Source organism: Eulemur rufifrons, chromosome 7, assembly GCF_041146395.1.
Source record: "Eulemur rufifrons isolate Redbay chromosome 7, OSU_ERuf_1, whole genome shotgun sequence".
Lineage (NCBI taxonomy): Eukaryota > Metazoa > Chordata > Mammalia > Primates > Lemuridae > Eulemur > Eulemur rufifrons.
The window spans coordinates 12,329,770-12,351,659 of record NC_090989.1 but is presented as its reverse complement, the minus strand read 5'-3'; the positions used below and the strand labels follow the sequence as shown (position 1 = coordinate 12,351,659).

The 21,890-nt window shown below is 46.9% G+C and overlaps 1 protein-coding gene across 1 annotated transcript; it reads left to right on the top strand.

Moving 5' to 3' along the window:
• The first annotated feature begins 3,926 nt into the window (after positions 1–3,926).
• Positions 3,927–21,532, top strand: MRAP (melanocortin 2 receptor accessory protein). Its single transcript, XM_069471939.1, is given in 4 exon segments — positions 3,927–4,032; positions 18,342–18,441; positions 21,255–21,342; positions 21,344–21,532. Coding segments are annotated over 4 exon segments (483 nt in total).
• The last annotated feature ends 358 nt before the right edge of the window (positions 21,533–21,890 follow it).

Below are 21,890 nucleotides of genomic sequence, written 5' to 3'. Positions count from 1 at the left end.
CTTTTTTATTTTTTTTTTTTTGAGATGGCCCTTTTAAAAACAGTATGTAATTTGTTTGCAGATTTTTTTTTTTAGGTAAAATTTATATACAATGGAAAGCACAGATCTTCAATGTGCAGTTCAATGAGTTTTAAAAAATGTATATAACTATGTAATTCATATCTGTGTTGAAAAGCAGTCATGCATCACTTAATGATGGGGATACATTCTGAGAAATGCGTTGTTAGTGAGTTGGTCGTTTTGTAAACATCCTGGAGTGTACTTAGGCAAACCTGAATAGTGCAGCCTGCTACAACCTAAGTGGTATGGTATAGCCTATTGCTCCTAGGCTACAAACCTGTACAGCATGTCATTGTACTGAATCCTACAGGCAATTGTAACATGGTGGTAAGTATTTGTGTATCCAAACATGTCTAAACATAGGAAAGGTCCAGTAAAACATACGGTATTCTAATCTTATGGGACCACTGTCTTATATGGGGTCCACTGTTGACCGAAGTGTCGTTATTGGCACATGACTGTATAAAGCATTTTCATCACCTCCACGATGTTCCTTTTTGCTCATCCTCACACTCTCTCCAGTTGCCATGCCCAGAGGCAACCGCTTTTAAAAGATTTTTTTCACATATTAGTAGTTTTGCCCGTTCGAGCATTTACATGTATGGAATCATACTGTATGAGGCTATATGTGTCTCGTTTCTTTCCTTCAAAACGGTTATACCGTTTTGCATTCCTAAGAACAATCTTTGAGATTCCCAGTTGTTCTTCATACTCATCAATATTTAGCAGTGTCAATCTTTTTAATTTTTCCCATTCTGTTAGGTGTAGGGCTATCTCCCGGTTAATTTGCTGACTAACGATGTTGAGCACTTTTTCATGTTCATATTGGCTATTCTTATATCTTTTTTTGGGAAGTGTCTGTTCAAATCTATTGCCAATTTTTTAATTGGGTTATTTGTCTTTTTTATTGTTACTGTATTCTGAGTATAAATTATTTATTGTATATATAATTTTTGAATATTTCTTTCCAGTATGTGGCTTGCCTATTCATTTTCTTAGTGATTTCTTTTGAGAAACAAATGTTTTAAATTCCAGCAAAATATAATTTATCAATTTCTATTTTTTAAAAAGCTGCTGGGATTATAATTGGGATTGCATTGAATCTATGGATAAAACCGGGGTCATTTGACATCTTAATAACACTGAATTTTTCAACCCATGAGCCTGGTATCTCTCTCCATGTTTTAGGTCTTATTTAATTTATCTTAGTAATATTATAGTTTGCAGTTTTTAGGCTTGCACATCTTTCATTAATTTTTTATTTCTATATATTTTACATTTTTGACACTAGGAGAAAACATTTATAGTAGTATGAAATATTAATACTAAACATTAGTAAATTACACTGAAAAGAATGTGCATTCTGCCACTGTTTGGTATGGTGTTCTATATAAGCAATTAGACCTGGATGACTATTATTGTATTAGTAGCTCAAAGTGCCACAAAGTGGGTGTCTTAAACAACAGAAATTTATTTTATCACAATTCTAGAGGTAGAAGTCCAAGATCAAGTTGTCAGTACAGTTGGTTTCATTCTGAGGCTCCTCTGAGGCACAGAGCTCCTAAAACCCTTGGAATTTCTGAGTGATGGGTGAGAGGAGCATCTTTTGTTCTTCATAATAAGCCTTTCAACAATATCTGAGTTATGCTAATGTGGTGACTCCTGGAGGATGGGGACAGGTTGTCAGAGGAACTAACCAGGTGATTAGAGGGTTGGAACTTTCACCCCCACCCTGGACCTCTGGGGAGGGGACAGGGGCTGGAGATGAAGTCCAGTCACCAATGACCAGTGACTTCATCAGTCACACCTGTGTGATGGAACCTCTGTAAAAACCCAAACAACAGGGCTCGGAGAACTTCCAAGTTGCTGAACACAGTGAGGTGCTGGGAGTGTGGTGCACCTGGGGAGGGCAAGGAAAAATCTGTGCCCCTTCCCAGTACCTTGCCCTATGCATCTCTTCCATCTGATGCTCTGAGTTATGTCCTTTTATGACAAACCAGTAATGTCATAACTAAACTGTTTTCCTGAGTTCTGTGAGCCATGCTAACAAGTGACCTGAGGACAGGGTCATGGGCACCCTCGATGTAGGTGGAGCCCGGCTCTCAGCTGTAATCTCAGCACTTTGGGAAGCCAAGGTGGGAGGATCACTTGAGGCCAAGAGTTCAAAACCAGCCTGGGCAATATAGTAAGTCTCCGTCTCTTAAAATAAAATTTTTTAAATTAGCTGGGTGTGGTAACACACGCCCATAGTCCCACCTACTTAGGAGGCTGAGGCAGGAGGATGCCTTGAGTCCAGGAGTTCGGGGTTACAGTGAGCTATGAACAGGCCACTGCATTCCAGCCTGGGTGACAGAGTGAGACCCTGTCTTGAAAGAAAAAAGAAAAAAAAAAATACAGGTGACAACCTGTGACTTGTGATTGGTGTCTGAAGTGGGGGCGGTCTTGTGGGACTGAGCCCTTAACCTGTGGGGTCTGTGACAACTCTGGACAGTTAGTGTCAGAATTGAGTTAAATTCACCAAAAGCCCAGACTTCACCACTACACAATATCTACACGTAACAGAATTCAAGTTGTATCCCCTAAATCTATTAAAATAAAAAATTAAATTAAATTAAAAAAGCAACAACATAAAAAGGAATTGAGTTAAATTGTAGGACACCCAGTTAGTGTTTGCTGAGAACTGGAAATTGCTTGATGTGGAAAAACCCCGGGCATCTAGTATTGGAAGTATAGAGCATAGAGGAAGCAGCAGTTTTCTTTTACTTTTCGTGTAGACCTTTTGCCTCTGCACTTTGGAAACCCAAGAGCTCATTCCTCCTTTTCTTATCAATTGAACTGCCTCTGGGTGCTGCCCAAGGAATGCCTCAGGCACGGCAGGCCTGACCCAAACCAGCAGAGGGGCTCAGGTTATCTGGGTTGACTTGTCTACACTGTCCACGACCAGCTTTATCCTGGCAGTGGCCACCTGAATCAAGAACACAGGAAAGTTGGGATAGTGGAGAGAAAGCCCCCGTAAGCCTGTGTTTAGAATGTCTGTCTTGGTAGCGTTTAAGGATCTTGGAAGAGCAAGTGTGTAACTTGGAGTCAGTCCCTGCAGAAACCCAGAAGAATCCCTGTCACACGTAGTGCCAGCCAAGCACCGGGTGGCCCCTGTTTCCCAAGATCTCAAGCCGGGCGGCTCTTGGCTGGATAAACAGCCTCTTCAGTCTGAACAAATGCAGCCTACTGGCTGGTTCTTTGGGGCTTAGATAAAAGATGAGAGGTGCACACAATTGGGCAGGGGGCTCTTTTGGTTTTCATTAATTGTCTCTGAGAACATGAATGAGGTTACAAGTTCAGAGCCGATAACACTCAATTTCTGCCTTGAGATACTGAATCTAAGTCAGTGAGTAATTTGCTAGTTTCTTAATAGCACCAAGAATTGCCTAAATCAAAGTCAGGGACACTTGTTTTTGAAAGCTGGGTTTTCATTTTGATTTTATTAACTTTTCGAGTATTTAAGGCGAAAAGTGATTGTCCTTTGTAGCCCTATTCCTGCCCAGCTCTCTGTCCTTACGCAGAGGGCATTCGGGAGCTGGCCTGGAAAGCCGTTCTCCCGCCTCCCAGCTCTGTTTGCTTTGGAGTTTTATCAAGAAGGGGCAGGATGGACGCTCTGCTTGTATGCTGAAGATGTCAGGCACACCCCTGACCTTTCTTCCAGCAAAACGCCTCTGATAAGTGGGCAAGCCTTGAGCCTGGAGACCACAGACACACTTGGATGATTCATTCATACAGAAATCACTTGGGCAATCTCCTCCACGGGGCTCAGCACCCGGCTCTGGAGGCGAGCCCTCTGGCCCGGACACTGGCTTCCCGGTGCTGCAGCCATGGCCAACGGGACCAACGCCTCCACCCCGTACTACAGCTATGAGTACTACCTGGACTACCTGGACCTCATTCCTGTGGACGAGAAGAAGCTGAAAGCCCACAAACGTAAGTCTGAACTAGGGAAGCCGGCCAGGCAGGGGGTTGGCCCAAATCACTGGGCACTGCTGGCCTTTTCTGTATTCACTTAACTCCCCCAGATGTCACAGGTAAGCAACAATATGGCCAGTGCACACGTAGACATAAATGAATGGGGCTTGGGGGCAAAATTGTATCTGTCATCTTCTGTACTAACTTTGGAATCAGCCTGCTAAGAAACTAAGACACTTTGGAAGCAGAATTTTTTCTTTTTTTTTTTTTTTGAGACAGAGTCTCACTCTGTCGCCCAGGCTAGAGTGCAGTGGCATCATCACAGCTCACTGCCACCTCAAACTCCTGGGCTCAAGCGATCCTCCTGCATCAGCCTCCCAAGTCACTGGGACTACAGGTGCACGCCACGACACCCAGTTAATTTTTCTATTTTTGGTAGAGACAGGATCTTGCTCTTGTTCAGGCTGGCATAATATTTCTTTTAAGATAGGCTTCCTTTATTTATTTATTTGGAGACAGAGTCTTGCTCTGTTGCCTGGGCTAGAGTGCCGTGGCATCAGCCTAGCTCACAGCAACCTCAAACTCCTGGGCTCAAGCAATCCTTCTGCCTCAGCCTCCCGAGTAGTTGGGACTACAGGCATGCGCCACCATGCCCGGCTAATTTTCTATATATATTTTTAGTTGTCCATATAATTTATTTCTATTTTTAGTAGAGACGGGATCTGGCTCTTGCTCATGCTGGTCTAGAACTCCTGACCTCGAGCGATCCTCCCGCCTCAGCTTCCCAGGGTGCTAGGATTACAGGCGTGAGCCACCGCGCCTGGCCAGATTCCCTTTATTTGTTTATTTTGAGACCAGGTCTTGCTCTGTTGCTAGATTTCTTGATAAAGTTTAATTTATTTGTGGCTTCAATAAGCTGAGTGAGATTTGTATATTTTGCCTTTTCCATTGTTTGTGTTTAGATTTAGGAGAGTTATTCTCTCCACCACTAAGATGTAGGACTTGAGAATTTCTATTAAAATGCCACCAAGGCCAGGCGCTGTGGCTCACGCCTGTAATCCTAGCACTCTGGGAGGCCGAGGCGGGTGGATTGCTCAAGGTCAGGAGTTCGAGACCAGCCTGAGCAAGAGCGAGACCCCGTCTCTACTAAAAATAGAAAGAAATTATATGGACAACTAAAATATATATAGAAAAAATTAGCCGGGCATGGTGGCGCGTGCCTGTAGTCCCAGCTACTCGGGAGGCTGAGGCAGTAGGATCGCTTGAGCCCAGGAGTTTGAGGTTGCTGTGAGCTAGGCTGACGCCATGGCACTCACTCTAGCCCGGGCAACAAAGTAAGACTCTGTCTCAAAAAAAAAAAAAAAATGCCACCAAATGTTTAATCTTCATGGTTTCTACAAGGATAAACCAGCACGAGTTGGAGTCAGCATCCTTTCAGTCACCCGCCCTCCCGCTCCTTATCTCTTGGGTAACGTGGCACTTTGTGGACGATCTTCTCTGATCAGTCCAGCTACTAGGGCAAGATAAGTGAGCTAAGGGAATGAGCATGAAAAACAAAAGCTTGCAATATTGGATCTTAGCACTGGAAACCTGTCCGCTGGCTACCGTGTAAGAAGTCTTGGGTTCCTTGGGTTTTTCACTTACTCTAATCACCTACTGTGTCTGTCAAAGGAATGAGATACCTTTTCTATGGAAGAAAGATAGTTACACATCTGCTCAAAACTGAATGCGACTATTTAACAAAGTGAGTGAAAGCCCAGTGGAACCCTTGGGGACAGCCATCTAGAATATCTTGTTAGGTAGCGTTCTTGTCTCCAGTTTCATTTACAACTTGCAGACGTCCAGTGTGTACCCATCCACATTTGCTGAGGACTATGTCTCCAGCACTGTGCTAAAGCATCTGGGGGGACGATAGGTTTGGTGTGTGTTTTCCAATGCAAGGTAGATAATCTCGTAATTGAAACGCAGACTTTTGCACACGCTGTACAACTCACAATAAGGAAGACCCATAGGGAGAAAGTGGCAGAACTGAGCTAAAATCTCACTCATAACTATTGCCAAAAGTTTAGAACTTCAGGACACATATTGATCTGGACAAAATGTAGGCTTCAGAAAAGCTTTTTTTTTTTCTTTCTTCAATTAACACAAATTAGATAAAATTCTGGGTGAGCTTCAGCCACTCTCATCTTTTTGGGAGCCAGACACCCTGCTGGGCCACCACGTGGGCTCCGTAGCTTTGGCTGGGAGGGTCGGTTTACCATATTAGAACCCTTCTCCCTCTTACCCATAAACAACTTCCATTTCTGGGAAAAGTGGTTTGTGTTCTCTAAGTTGTGTGTGAGGTTTGAAGAGATGTTCTCTCTTGCACACATGAACTAGAGCTAGAAGTTTACAGCCCTCGATCATAGAAATGAGGCAAAACAAGCAAGTCCTCTGCAAGCTCCCAAACCTAACAAAGACCATCTCAGTGAGGAAAATATCTCCAGGGAAGGGCCAGTCGCTGGCCCCCCAGACACCCTAAATATTGGGGGCTTGACACCTATAGAGAAAGACCAGTTGCTGGGTCCCCCCCCACGAAGATTAAACAGCTATTGGTATTTTTATAGACGTTATTCAAGTTATGCTTCTTAGAGGACAGACATCATAACTCTCTCCCAATTCTGCATACGGACAATGGAAAATGTGAAATCTATAATTTGAAGAAAGTCACCAGTTTATTGGAGACTCAAGCAAATTAAATTCTATCAAGAGATCAATCTTAAAAAAATATTTTGCTTCAAAAGTGTCTTAGTTTCTTAGGAGGTTAATTCCAAATTTATTACTGAAGATAACTGATAGCATTTTACCCCCTAAGTCCCTAGATGTCAGGGGTCTTTGACACCCACAGAGAGATGCTCCTTCAGGCCTCTTTTATTCCTGTGTGTATCGTAGGTATCCCAGTCTTTATGTCTTATGTGGATTTAATTTCTGTGTTCTCTAAGAAGAGAAGTTTGGGACTAGACAAAAATTCTCCCACCACACACAAGAATGTTTAAACCCCAAATAGGTGGTTGCCGAGTTTTTTCTGGGGGACAGGCCAGGAGGCAGGGGCTGTGAGAGGCTTGGCACAGGGACTCCTGAGCCAGCCCTCTGGATCATGTCTTAGCTCTGCCACTTACTGGCTGTGGGACCTTGGTCAGATATGTTAGGAGGAGAGAATCAGAACCCACCTCTCCATGGGAAGCAGTCTTTAATGCATCATCAACAGGAAACATGTGGCAGATGGTACTATGTGCTTCACCGCAAAACAAAGCCAGAGCTGGGGAGCCGGGGCAACCTTGGACAGGGCAGCAGGTGAAGCCCACCCAAGGTGACCTGGGAGGAGGTGAGCCGTCAAGCCTTGAGGACATCTCAGGAGCAGCTGGGCAAGGGTTCTGAGGCAGGCGAGTACCTGGGAACAACAAAGTGACTGTTGTCTCATATTTTTGGAAACTACCCTGGAAATAATTTTTTTCTTAAAATGGAAACCACTGTATTTCGTAATATGATACAACCCATAAGTCAACAAGAAAAAGAACAGTAGAAATATGGGCAAAGGATATAAAAAGAGAGTAACAGAAGAGGACACTCAAATGGCCCATGAATATGAGACACGATCGAGCTTCACAAGCGGTCGAGGAAACGCGTTGGGAAAGCGCAGTGAGCTGCCACGTCACAACCGCTGGATTAGCAAGAAATAAAAGATTCGAAGTGTTGGGGTAGGAAGTAGAGCAATTAGAATTGTCATATGTTGCTGATGGGATGAAAATAGAGTCCAGCATTTCAGAGAGCCACTTGGCAAGGACTAGAAAAGTTGAAGATTCCCCCAGGTCACACAATTCAGGATTCCCCCTCGTAGGCATCCGCCTACTGAAATGCCAGAACCTGTGGAGTCCTCTGTGTGTGGAGCCAGAAGCTGAAAATGAGCTAATACTCACCAATAGGAGAGGGGATAAATAAATTATGGCCGTATTACTACAACCAATAACACACACTAGTTATAGTGCGTGAACCAGATCTACATGTGTCGATATGAATAAATCACTAAAATGTAATTAAGGAAAAAAGCAAGAGGCAAGATGATACATCCCATAGAATTAAATGATATTAATTATTAATGATCATATCTATAATTACATCTAAATCATAAATGAATTTATTATAATTAATGGGATACTTGGCTTACATAATTTATGAACATAAGCATCCGTATGTCACGTTGTTAATGGGGCCACACGTGCACGGTAGAACACAGCGGTGCACGTCAGTTCCAAGGTCGCGGCTTCCCCTGGAGGGGGCACAATAGGACAGAGGCGGTTCCAACTCTCTCTGTAATATTTGCATTCTGTTTTTGTAAGAAAAGCACCTGGATCAAATATGGCAACACGTTTGGTGGCTTTTTTGAAATATATGTATATTTTAAAGGTGAAAATGCTGTTAGTAAAACGTTTAGATGGTAAATGACTTCACCCCCCCACTCAGGAAAAAGGTCAGCGTTAACATCTCAGTGCCCAGCCAGCGAGGGTTTTTCTGGGTCCATACACTCATGTGCACAGAGACACACACGTGTGTGCGTGTGCATGCACGCAAACATACACAGCCACAGCCACACGCAAATGGACTCCTACTCTACACGCTGTTTCCAACAACCTCCTGCAGGCCGCTCCTGACGGGGAACTGAGAAATTCCCTGGGTCATCCCTGTCCTCCCTGGGCCTGCCTGGGACTGTGTGAAGCCAGGCCCAGGGGGTGGGCAGGGCCACCCTCGCCCATGGAGGGCTGAGCTCAGCCGGAGAGGACAAGGACCCTGAGTCTGTAGAAAGGTGTGTTGCTGTTGGCTGGTATTAATATATGGGTGGTTTGACAGAATTTTAGACATTTTGATTTAATCCATTTTGACAAGGATCCTCTTTTTCTTTTTTATTTTTTTTTTAGAGACAGGGTCTCCCTCTTGTTCAGGCTGGTCTCGAACTCCTGGCCTCAAGCAATCCTCCTGCCTCGGCCTCCCAGAGTGCTAGGATTACAGGGGTGAGCCACTGCGCATGGCCAGAATGAAATATTCCTCGTCCTCTTTTTTTAATCAACTCCCCCACTCTGAGAAGAAGAAATACATTAAAAAAAAATAAAACGTTTACAGGCAGCCACTTCTACACATGTCACCTTGAGGCTGACAGGCTCCTGACATCAGAAACAAACATTCACAGCATGGGGATGTGAACCAAACAAACTGGTCACCAGCCGAAGACTATTCTGAGGTGGCAAAGGGGACATGGGAGCCCCCTGAGTTGCAGGAACAGTAGCCACAGCAGAATGTCCGGAGACCTGGTCACAGGAGCACTGAATGTGGGCGTAGCTGAACTGGCACAGGAACCCAGTGTGCGGCGTCCACACCACTGTCTTGTCAGAACACCGTCATGCCCCCCACATGTCACATGCTCAGTCTGGGGGCGCACCTTCTCCCCCAGCATCTCACCCCTTCCACTGGCTTCCTCCTCTGGGTCTAAGACACACACGACGCGCATCCCTGCTGCTCCGCGGGACCATCAGCCAGGGTCTCTCCCACCCCTGGACGACGAACTTCTTGATTCAATGGCCACTTGCTCCTCTACTTCCCCCTTCTCTGGGTCCCTGCATTTAGGCTCTGCACCCACCAACCAAAACACCCCTTCAGAAACCCTCAGCCTGTCTCCCTCACGTCCTTCCTCCCCCGGCCCCTGGGAGTCTCCATCTCAATCTCTGTCTTCTTTCCCTCGCTGCATTCTCCTTGGGGCGACTGTATGGCCTAAATGTTTGTGTTAACACAAATTCACGTGTTGAACCCTAACCCCCCGGAGGGATGGTATCAGGAGATGGGACCTTTGGGAGGGCTCTGCCCTCATGAATGGGGTTAGTGGCCTCATAAGGAGCTGGAGAGACCAGAGTTCTCCCCTTCGCCCTGTGAGGACACAGCAAAAAGCTCCCTCTATGAAAGCAGACACCAATCTGCTGTCCTTAATCTTGGGCTTCCTAGTCTCTAAAACTGTGGGAACCAAATTGCTGTTGTGTATGAGCCACCCAGTTTATGTTATCTTGGTACGGCAGCCCGAATGGACTAAGACAACAGACCCACCTCCTGAGTTTTCCCAGGACAGTCCCAGTGATAGCATGGAAAGTTCTACATCCTGGGAAAGCCAGATGCATCAGGACAGTCCTAATTCTCCTCTTCCTCAAGTCCCACAAAAATAGGAACAGAGCTGCCATTCACTCATATCGTAAAGAAAATGAGAAAAAAATCCTTTTCCTCTGGGCACACAGCTAGTCACAGCCCATTCAGCTGGGGTTTCTTGAGCAGTGCACAATCTGTGCAACTCTTCACAGTGCCACTGTGCAGGAGGCACTCCAGGCTCATCCATGTGCCCTGTCCTCACGCTGTGTTCCTGCCCTTCCCAATAAGTCTAAGCTCCCCTCTTCCTTCAGGTGGGCCGTCTGAAATTGGTCCTGTGAATTTAATTTTCCGTTCTTCCCAGTGAGACTTGCTTCCTCACCACACCAGAGACACACTCTGCTTTTTCTTACCTTCTGGCTTTTGCTCGTGTTTAACTCAACAATCAAAATTGTGTAACTGTCCGTTATGGACTAGACATTGCACTGGGAGCTCGAGGCACAAAAGCAAAGAGACTAAATCCGTGCCCTTCATTTTTTTTCAAGAACTATTTTGTTGCTGTTATTATCCATTGTATGATGACGTATTGCCAAGTGGATTACAGACACCACGACATTCCTCCACCAAATGCTTCATTAGGAAACTATTAACAAAGAACATAACACTGGTACGCCTAAAACATTCCAATGATTATTTCTTAGCGTTTACTCCTCAGTCTATATTCAACCTTCCCCAACTTCCCCAGCACGTGCCTATGAGCTGCTCCGTCCGACCTGCGTTGATGTGCTGCATCTGGTTGTGATGTCCCTTAGGGCAGCTAACATGGTGAGCACAGAAGAGACAAGGGCCAGTCTGCTTGCTGAAACCATCCCTCCAGTTTAAGGGATATTTGAGGGTGGTAAGTGGCACCCGGGCAGGACTAGGTGTGAGGTGCTGGGGCTAGAAATATAAAGTTGGAAAAATTCCTGCCCTTAAGAGTTAGCAGTCTGGGAGGCAGAGGCCGACTTAATAAGTGAGTAAGCTACAGTGTCCTTGATACGGAACAGAAGCATGTAGAGGTACCGGGCCCAGAGAAGCCAAGCGGCTTGCTCAGGGCTGCCCGGCTAGATACTCACAGAACTGGGGTTCCGATGCCTCCAGGACTCTTCCCAGGACACTCGCAGTGACCAGTGGGCAGATTCTTACCAGGACATATGATCCAGGGAACGCAACCTGGACCCAGCTACTGAATCCTGCCTGGCACATAATGCATCTTCGTTGAACGGATGAGTAGGTAAACCAACGTGAAACAGACAGCTCTCGCACACGTTATTAACTTGCACGATGAATGTCTGTGCCAGCTATTCATTTATTGCCCCTCAGCTCTGAATGCACCCTCCAAAATATGCTCTGCGATAGACAATGGAATTCCTTTCAGCGCTTCTCCTTTAAACTGAGCGGTGTTGGGCTTTCACAGGACAGGGCTCTGTAGAGATATTAGAGGAGGGTCAGAGTGGGGTCGGGGGTGGCGGTGTAGGTGTGAGGAAATCTGATGGAACCGGCCCCAGGCACTGGCCAGAGAGCGGCCCCTCTGACATCAAGCAGCCTCAGTGGGCCAATAACCTCTGTGCAGCCATCTCAGCGCAGAAAGCAAAGCCCCTGTGAAGCCTGCACACAGCCGCTGTGGCGCGGGACACGCACTGCCTCCTGGCCAGACCCCCACACCTGCTCCCCACTGGCACTCTGGAAGGTTGTCTTTTTTTTTTTTTTTTTTAGGCTAGTCAATAGAAGGTTGTTTATTGTTGATCCATCAGTTTCAGGTCAGCCCAGGCCTGGCTAAACCAGCCGCCACTTCTGCTGTCTGGTGGCCGAACTACACCTTCTCCAAAGAGGTCTGAACCCCATCCAAGATCATCTTTCCTCGAATTTTAAGGGCCAAAATTCATATGTTGGAGTCCTCACTCCCAGCACCTCAGAATGTCTTACTACATACGTGCTTTGTACTCCGTTCTCATTGACCTAATGTTTTGTTTCCTGTCATTAAATATTCTTCAACAAACTTTATAAATAGCTGCATGATATTCTAGAAATTTTTGGCTTTGAACATACAGAATGGTTCCTGGATTTTGCTATTATAAACAATGGCCTTCGGGAGAGTAAAACTTCTTCCACTGTTGTGTGTCAAGTGAAGATCTCCTGTGTACTTTTGTTCTCAGCGTTTAAATTCAAATAAGTCTACTAAAAACATTCTAAAAAATGCAAAAACAGGCTGGCATGGCGGCTCATACCTGTAGTTCCAGCACTTTGGGAGGCTGAGGCGGGAAGATCACTTGAGGTCAGGCGTTTGAGATCAGCCTGGGCAACATAGCAAGACCCCATCTCCATAAAAATTTTTTTAAAAAAATTAGTCAGGCATGGTGACACATGCCTGTAGTCCCAGATGCTCGGGAGGCTGAGGAGGATCACTTGAGCCCACGAGTTGGAGGCTGCAGTGAGCTATGATCATGCCACTGCACTCTAACCTGGGCAACAGAGCAAGACCCTGCCTCTAAAAAAGTTTTAAAAAAGATGCAAAAACAGAAACCATCATTCACACTGTGGATGATGGACTTCATTATCACTATGTCACTTTTGTTTTCTGTAATAATCAGCAAAAGGCAGTGTCAGGCGGTCTCAGGGATGCTCTGTAACACACCTTTAGAGGCAGGGTCAGGTCATAATGAGTTTAGGTGAGGGTGGACAGCCACCATGCTGCAGAGCGCGGGTCACCTTTGCTGGCTTCCTTGCTGATGAATCCGACTTTCTCCCACCTGGCCAGTTCCTCGGAGGTGGGTCCCCTCCTTAGTCAAACAAATTGGAAAACATCACACCCCAGTTCTGCAAACCTTCTCTGCAGCAGCGCATGTCAAAGACAGGAAGAAGCTGGGAGTGGCTCTGAGAGCCCAGGGGGCTTCAAGGTGGGAATAAAGAGGCAAAGCTTTGGCTCAGATGTTCCCACTAGAAGGTCACCTGGGGCCGTTGGCTGAGATGTGGCAGGCCAGGCTGGCTTTGACTCTTGTGCTGCACAGAGGAGTCAAAATAGAAAGAAAAGTACTCAGGGCTCCTGTGTTAACTTAACAAGCAGGATGGATGTTAAGATTTTTGTGTTCATGTCCATATGCTGGAATATATTCCATCATGGTTGGGCAGATATTTGGAAACATCTGGGAATTTCTACTTTTTTTTTTAATATGAAGCAATCAGTGCTGAGTTGAAGGCTGTGGGCTGCCATTTCCCAGGGACAGCTCAAAATCTGGTGTGATTTTGTTACGGGCACTTTACAAGGAAGTGAAAATCACTGCACCCTTGTGATTTTTGGAGGTGACTTCTGACTGTTTCAAGGAAAAGTTAAGAATTTCCACAACACCGTCAACAAGGTGAAAAATGCAAATCTGTTTTCTGAGGCTCTGCCTGAGTCAACTAACTATATGTTTGATTTTTCTATCTGTGCCTTTTTCAGAGGCTAAGCTTAGAAGAAAACCAGTCCCATATTCTAATCTTATAGCAGCAATATAGAAGATTATTCTAACAGGATGAGTCTCCAGGCACTGGCCAATCCCATATTCTAATCTTATAACAGCAATATAGAAGATTATCCTAATAGGATGAGTCTCCAGGCACTGGCCTAATGTTCACTCGCAGAGAAGCAGCAAGATGGACTGATTCCCCTTGAGTAATGCCTGGCTTTAATGCTCTATTATTTACCTTTTGGGTCAATATATCTCCTTCCCTTTAATTGTGGGTTAGGAAGAATTTGTCATAGTACATATTGACTTCCACTGATTCGCTCTCTCTGGCAACTTCAATAATAAGACAGTCAGTTCATCTGCTTCTCTGAGAGCTGTGAGCAGGAGAACAAAAACACACCACTAACCAATCTCTTCTGAACACAGTATAGAGAATTCAACGTACAGATCCAACGAAGGACCTGCATGTAACTCTTTTCTCTCATTCAGAGCAATTGATTTCAGGCTACAACTTTAACCGTGACTTCAAACTCTTCAACAAATGGTCAGCCTCATGGACATGACATAAGTAGTGAAAGTGATTTTTAAACAACAGTCCCAGAATGTTGATCTCTGAATACATTTCCAGCAAGCTACCCCAGGCAGGCGCTATGCTTGATAGATTCTGTTATTGCTCAAAAACTTTTTGGAACTGACTTTTGGTGGCCACATCACATTCTGTGAAACATATGTGGATGAATTATGTATATATTTTGTGTTTGATTTTTCTTTTTGAAAATAGTTAAGATTCACCCAGAGACAAGTTAGATGAATGAAATGGGTGATTAAGCTGATTGATACCATCTGGGTATCAAAAATGAAATATAATCTCATAAAATAGCAAAATTGTGTGTGTGTGTGTGTGTGTGTGTGAGAGAGAGAGAGAGAGAGAGAGAGAGATTCACAAACTATTCCTTGAAGGTAATTCCAAAAGAGGAGTTCTATAAATGTTTAATCAATAGAAGTATTTTAGTAAAAATGATATGACTCCATGGTAGAGAAAGGATGATTCTTTTGAAGGTCATCCTTCATCTGGATTTTAAGTTCTGGTATGTTCATTGAGAAAGTCAAGTTTCTTTACTGACTTGGTAAGAAAATTGATTACTACTAAACAGAGTGCCCAATGAGACAGAAGCTGGTTTCTCTCTTGTATAAAATTCTGCAGGACTGGGGTGTTGAGTCAAATCCACGAAATCCTTAGGGACCAGCTTCCTGCTAGCTCATCGCTCTGCCATCCCTGGGACGTGTCCCTCATCCTCATGTTGCAAGCCATGCTCTGGCCATCATCACATCCACGTTCAGACAGCAAAATGGAGTATGGGAGTAAGAAAGGGCACACGGTACTTGAAGTCTAGCTGTCGTGTGATGGTTCCATTCATATCTCATTGGCCAGAACTCATCACATGGTTCTAGCTGAAAAGAAGGCTGGGAAATGTAGTCTTTATCCCAGGCAGCCATGTGCCTAGCTGAAAGCAAGGGTTCTACCACCAGGGAGGCACACAAGAGCAGACGTTAGGATTGACAACTAGCAATCTATGCCACAGTTACCTTTACTTACAGCTTACATTTTAGTGAGCTTGAAAGATGAACGCTCTTAACAAAAATAATTTTATTTCTAGTTATAAATCATTTCATGGCCATTGAACAGGAAACTGTGCCATGTGCATTATATACACCTATTGTTTTATTTAATTCTCCTAATACCCCATATAATAGGTACCGGCATCCCCATTTTACAAACAAGCAAACAGATTTTGAGGTGTAAAAATCCCAGATTGAGCAAAATCACATAGCTAGAGCTAGACTTTGAGCTCAAAACCATCCATCTCCAGAGCCTGGGCTCTTAACCACATTGTTATTCCCCAATAAGGGAAAGATCTCGAAAAAGCTGATTTTTTGCTAGGACTCTGGGACTCAAATGTTGGTAGTGTTTGGAAGAACATGAAACTAAGGTTTAGCAGTTTTCACTCAACAAAACTGAAGTCCCTTCTATGAGCCCTTTGATGGAATTAATTTGTTAACCCTAAGCGTGAAGCCCTTCATACCATCCAGAAGTGTTTTCTTTTTTATTTTATCTTATTTTTTTGAGACAAGGTGGCTAATTTTTCTATTTTTTGTAGAGATGGGGTCTCACCATGTTGCTGAGGCTGGTCTTGAACTCCTAACCTCAAGCGATCCTCCCACCTCAGCCTCCCAAAGTGTTAGGATTACAGGCTTGGGCCACTGCACCCAGCTCCCAGAATCATTTCTTGCCACTCCACTGATGACATCTAATTCTCCTCATCCCACCAGTGTGGACTGGAAAGGAAGAAAAGAGAGGAGGGAGGAAGGAGGGGAGCGAGGGAAGGAGAAGGGGGAAGGGAAGGAAAGGAGGAAAGAATGGGAGGACAGGCAATTTTCCAGGGCTAGACCAGTTTCATTGTCAACTCAGCCTGGGGCTCCTTGTTGTGAAAAGATGGGGATGTTTAAACATTTCCATGGCTGGGGAATAGCAGTTCTTGCCTTTGGGAACATAATGTTCTCTCCAAGCACTTGGGTGAACCTTCAGTAGGAAGAGGAAAAAGAACCATATTTTCTTGGCTGCCTTTTTCAACAGAACATGATGAAAGCAATTTTATTATAGTACAGAAAATGGCTAGTGGCTGCTGATCACTTTTTTGGTCTGACGAAATTTAAATTCTACTCACCTGAAGACATTGTGTTCCATGAACGGTGTCGTCTTATTTTGTGCTCAGTGTCTGGGGGCAGTGACAAGGGCAGAGCAAACAAGCCTGAGCCCGGGAGAAGGGGCACTCTCAGCTGCTGAATTTTTGAAGCTGTTTTCTTAGAGTCCCTGACTGAACTTATCTAGGTGCGAAAGATCTCAAATCCTGCATTATTTTTGTGAAGAAAAAAGAGCATTAGTGTCTGCAGGAATCTAAAATATCCTTATAAAATAAAATCCCAAACCAAATTTTCTGAAGGCACATGTACTCTTATGCTTTAAGGGTTATGAAATAAATTGTGACTCCTGGGGAGTTAGAACAATGAGCAGTGGGCGGGCAAGGAATGCCAGGAGAGTTGGGAGGACAGACAGTCCACTCTCATTTCCCATCCCCCAGGAGCCCGAGGTCCCCCTAATCAGTTTAAAGCTCTAGGGTGCCACCATCAGTTTCTCAGCTCAGGACAGGAAAAAGAAGCCCTGAGAGCCAGCCTGTTGGGGGGTGATCTTTGCTGACCTTGCCCCTCTGGAGTGTAAACGCCGAGTCGCCGATGCGTTACAAGGCAGTGGGTGTTCATGATGCACCGTTTTATTATGCCCTGTTTCCAATGTTAACTGTTAGGTTGAAGATCAACTCACAAGTTCTCAGTTTCTCCCTCTACCTGTCCGGGCTCATGGAGAGCAGAGATGACATCGTTTACTCAAGTACTATTCTTCACCGTCAAGCTTCTACCTCCACCTCCGTGTAGAGGACTAGCGTCTCTAACACCCCATCCATTCCTTCGGTGGTTTGTCCACTCCCTCATTCATTTGTTCACTCGCTCATCATCATCTTTTTGTTTGAACACAGCGCAAGGGCGTGCAGGGCTAGTGCCGGAAGTGCGGCAGGAGTTCAGAGGAGGTGAGGGGTGAAGGGCATCGGCAATTCCTGATGTGCTGGTTTGGCCCCTCTGAGTCCTTAACTGCCCCTCACAGAGCCTGGCTCCCTCCTTCGGTAGTCACGCATGTAGGTGTCTATAAAAAAGAGGTTTATTTGGGTCACGGTTCTGGGGGCCGGGAAGTCCAAGAAGCATGGCGCTGGCCTCTGCTCGGCTCCCGGTGAGGGCCTCGTGCTGAGGGAAGAATATCCCAGCTTGGGGCATCTTGTTCTGGAGTCATCCAGTTGGTCTGGATAAGACACTTGCAGATGCCAGTGATGCACCTGTGCTCGTAGCCATAGACAACCACCAAGGAATAAACTGTCCCACTGCAGCTGTTCCCTGGCAACTGGCCAAATGTTCCCAAACTGGGGCCTGCAGAAAGGCCCCTCCAGACCCGCCAGGTTCTACCCAGGACTCCAGAGAGGCTAAGTACATTGCCTGATTTTTCCTTGCCCCTCGAGCCTCAGGCCACAAGCACAGCCATAATGCCAGCTCCAAAAGTGCTTTTTCTTTCCTGCCACTGCCCCTGAGATGAGAAAGGGACTCGCTCTTTCCACCTCACCGATCCCTGGCCTGAGCAGGCCTCGGCTAACTCCCCTGAGCAGTAAGGGCCCTGGTCCGCACCGTCCTCCTTCCAAGTCTCGAACCCTTGGGGTCTCTGAAGCCGCTCCACCAAAGGCCCCTGGTAGGTGCCACATCCCTCGCAGGGACAGGAGTCCATCCTGTCACAAGGAGCTGCCCACAGCCCTTTCTTCTCCCTCCCAGGAGAGAAGGGGAAAGAGGGCCCACCCACCCTTCAGGTCATTCCTCTGAGCAGAGCCATGTGGTGCCACACAATTTTGTTCACTGTTTTCCCTGAGAAAAAGCCACTTCCTTGCTTCCCTCTTCTTTTTATGGTTAGTGGAAAGTCTTTCCAACGGTAACAGCTGAGAGGCTGGAAGAAGCGTGGACACCTACTCAGGGCCCCAATTCCGCAGTAGCTGGGGGCTCTCTGACATCAAGCTGCATCTCTTCCTCCTGCAGATTCCATTGTCATTGCCTTCTGGGTGAGCCTGGCTGCCTTCGTGGTGCTCCTCTTCCTCATCTTGCTCTACATGTCCTGGTCGGGCTCCACACAGATGAGGTAAGAAGGGGTGTGGGTACGTGGGTAACTCAGATGCCGAATGGTGAGTCTTGGTACAGGCTGAGAATCCCTTATCCACAATGCTCGGGACCAGAAGTGCTTCCGATTTCAGATGTTGGAATATTGGTATTATCCTTGCCAGAAGAACATCCCAAATCCAAATTCTGAACTCTGACATGCCCCAATGAGCATTTCCCTTAAGCATCATGTCGGTGCTCAAAAAGTTCTGGATTTGGGAGCATTTCAGATGTTTGGATTTGAGATGCTCAGCCTGGACACCCATGCAATGGAGCAGCACCCAGCAATAAAAAGGAATGAAGTACAGATTCGTGCCACAGCACGGATGGACCTCGAAAGCCTCGTGCTAAGGGAAAGGAGCCAGACACAAAGGCCACATGTTGTACCATGCAATTCACATGAAATGTCCAGAATGAGCAAATCCAGACAGACAGAAAGCTGGGGGTAGGACAGGGGGAGTGGGACTGACTGCCATGGATTTCTTTTGGGGATGACAAAAATGTTCTAAAATTAGATTTATGATGACGGTCGCACAACTCTGTGAATGTACTAAAGACCACTGAATTGTATCCTTTAAGTGAGTGAACTTTATGGTACGCAAAATGTATCTCAATAAAGCTGTTACAGAAAATAAAGCCAACTAACCCCTTGTTCCAGGTAAGTCTTGCCAGCCACAGGTCACCAGGAAAACGGGACCCTAATTCGGGCATCGAGGACCACCATCTGTCACTGAGTACCTGCTGTGCACTGCAGTGGTTCAATGGAAGGGAAATGCAGGAGCTTCAAGTAGTAATTAGAACCTCGCTGGTTGTGTTAATTCCCCTGCGCTGAACAATTAGCTGCCACATCCCATTTTCCCTTCTAGGTCAATCAGCCCCCACAGCTGCTGCTGTTCTACTAACCGTTCTTAAAAGGGACCCTATATCCTACCATAACTGACAGGACCAATGGTGGGCAACTGCCCCAGAGGGCCCATCCCCCAGAGACTGGCCAATGCCGTGTGTCCGGGCAGAAGAGCTGGGGCCAGGTTCCTGTCTTTGGAATTTGGATTTGGGAACCTGAGAGATGGACCAGGTGGTTATGGGGCCTGTGCTGAGTGGTCCAGGAGAAGGACCAGGGCTGGTGTCACTATGGACCTTCATGTCCCTGTGGACATAAGTCTTGGGCAGCGGAAACCATGAGTAATGTAGGAAGCTCGTCAGAGAGACATGAGCAGAGCTGTTCTACAGAGGAAGAGGTGAGGGGCCTTGGAGCCCCTGAGAGAACCAGAGGGCAGGCTCTATACCTGATGGGGTCCCACCCCAGTTCCTGTGAGGAACCTGGGAATTCATGCAATTTCAGGGTGACTTCGTCCATTTACTGTTGCTGTGACAGAAATCCTGACACTGGGTAATTTACAAAAAAGAAGTTTATTTGGGTCACGGTTCTAGAGGCCGGGAAGTCCAAGAAGCATGGCGCTGGCCTCTCTGCTCGGCTCCTGGTGAGGGCCTCGTGCTGAGGGAAGAATTTATTCCATCCTCTTGGAGGCCCCACCTCCCAACGCCACTACCCTGGGGACTAAGCCTGCACATGGGTTTTGGTGGGGACAAACCGTGTCAAGCCACAGCAGAGAGCTACCTCGGAGCAGCCTCTGCCTCTTCCCCTCCCCGTGCCCAGCCTTCCCCAGGAGTCTCACCCACTGGCTCTGCACACACCAGGTCATTTCTGCTTACCTTTGGCCACATGTGGGAGGCAGCTTTGGAACAATGAAGAAATCCATTCTGTTCATTTTTGGAACTCACATTGAATTTAAGCAGGTTTTAAGCCCCTCCCCCCACACATCTAGGTGAGGGGTAAATGAATGAAGTCATCTTTCTTTGCCACTTTTCTGAGGTGAAGTCCTGTGTCAGGGGCCGTTTGCAAGGGTTGTCAGTGACCCTGCCAGTGGAAAGTTCCTCTATCTGGTGGGCACAGGGGGACGGCCTCTGCCAAGCCCAGCTCCAGCGGCCGGGGCTACAACTTCAAAGGTGCAAATTGATGACGCTGTTCATCCTGACCGGCCGCAGGGCTCACTAAAGGAAATGCTCTCGAGGAACTTTGCAACAGACCTGGAATGCTTCCGGCAGCAAAGCAGATCCTTAGCAATATTCAGAAAAGAGGAGTGGATCTCCTGAGGAAGGCAGGCGTGGAGGGCCGGAGGGAGCGAGGACGGGTGTGTCCTAGGCTAGCAACACGTGGAAGGAGGGCCTCTGCCCCAGCGGGTCCCTCCTGGTGCTCCTCATTCACAGGAGCATCGTAACCACGTGCAAGCTTGTTTTCTAGCTTGGACAGCCATCGATACAGCACCTCATTTCATCCTGATGACACCTACGAGGAGATAACTGTCCCATTTTATAGATGACACCGAAAGCAGGCGGGAAGTGCTGGCTGGGGCTCACGCCAGGCAGCCATGTCCCCCGCCCCAGCACCTCCCAGGGGCGAGAATCCATCCAGTAGGGATGCATTTCTAGTCAAGATACAAGCTGGCTTAGGGGCCGGCTATGAAAGAGTTATATTCAGATATGTGGCTGGAGGGAGGTCAAACCTGTCCCAAACCTGACCCTGAGGAAAGGACTCTAGGCCTCGTCCCCACAAAGTACTTCCTCCCTGTTGACCTCTCTCTACAACGCCTTTGCGAGGCCCTCCTGAGGGCGGCTCCCGTGGCCCTCCCTGTGGGCTCTGGGCGGGTAGGAAGGTGCGGCAGGAAAGCATCCCAGTGCCGACCCTTCTCCAGCCAGCTCCTCTGACGCCCACCTCTCCTCCTGCTCTGTCCACAGGAACAGCACCCAGCACCACCAAACGTGTCCCTGGGGGCACAGCCTCAACCTGCCCCTCTGCATCCAGAGGCACCTGCAACGCCACAGGGCCCCCCCAGGGGACCTCACAGGCTCCAGCAAGCTCGGTGGAGGACCCAGGGAGCAGAGCTGGCCCTGACCAGTGGCCGCAGCACGAGAGCCCCTCAGCCTCAGCCCCCCCCCCCCAGGGACCCCCAGGCCAAACCCACTCTCTTCTGGGAATTGGCCCTCTCGATGGGGGGCCCCAAGGCATCAGCTGACATCAGGAACAAGCCCAGGGAGCCTCGCCTGAGACAAAACCTCTCAATTGTAGAACTGACATCAGTAGGCCGTGGCCCTAGCCGAGTGCATGGTGAATCAAACCAACGTGGACACACGCTGTCTGTCCAGAGGCTGTCTGCACGCAGCAGAGAGTGCGACTCCAGGAGGTGCACCACGTGACTCAGACAAAGGCGTGCAAATGGCCCTTCGAGCACAGAAGAGTTGTCCCAGGTCCTGATTTTATTTAGCGCACTTAAGCTGCTTACCTATGGCTTACGTTCGCTTTGGGAAGGACGGGAAAATAAATATATATGAAGTGAGAGAAAACAACACTCGCTTCCTAACCTTTACCGTGCC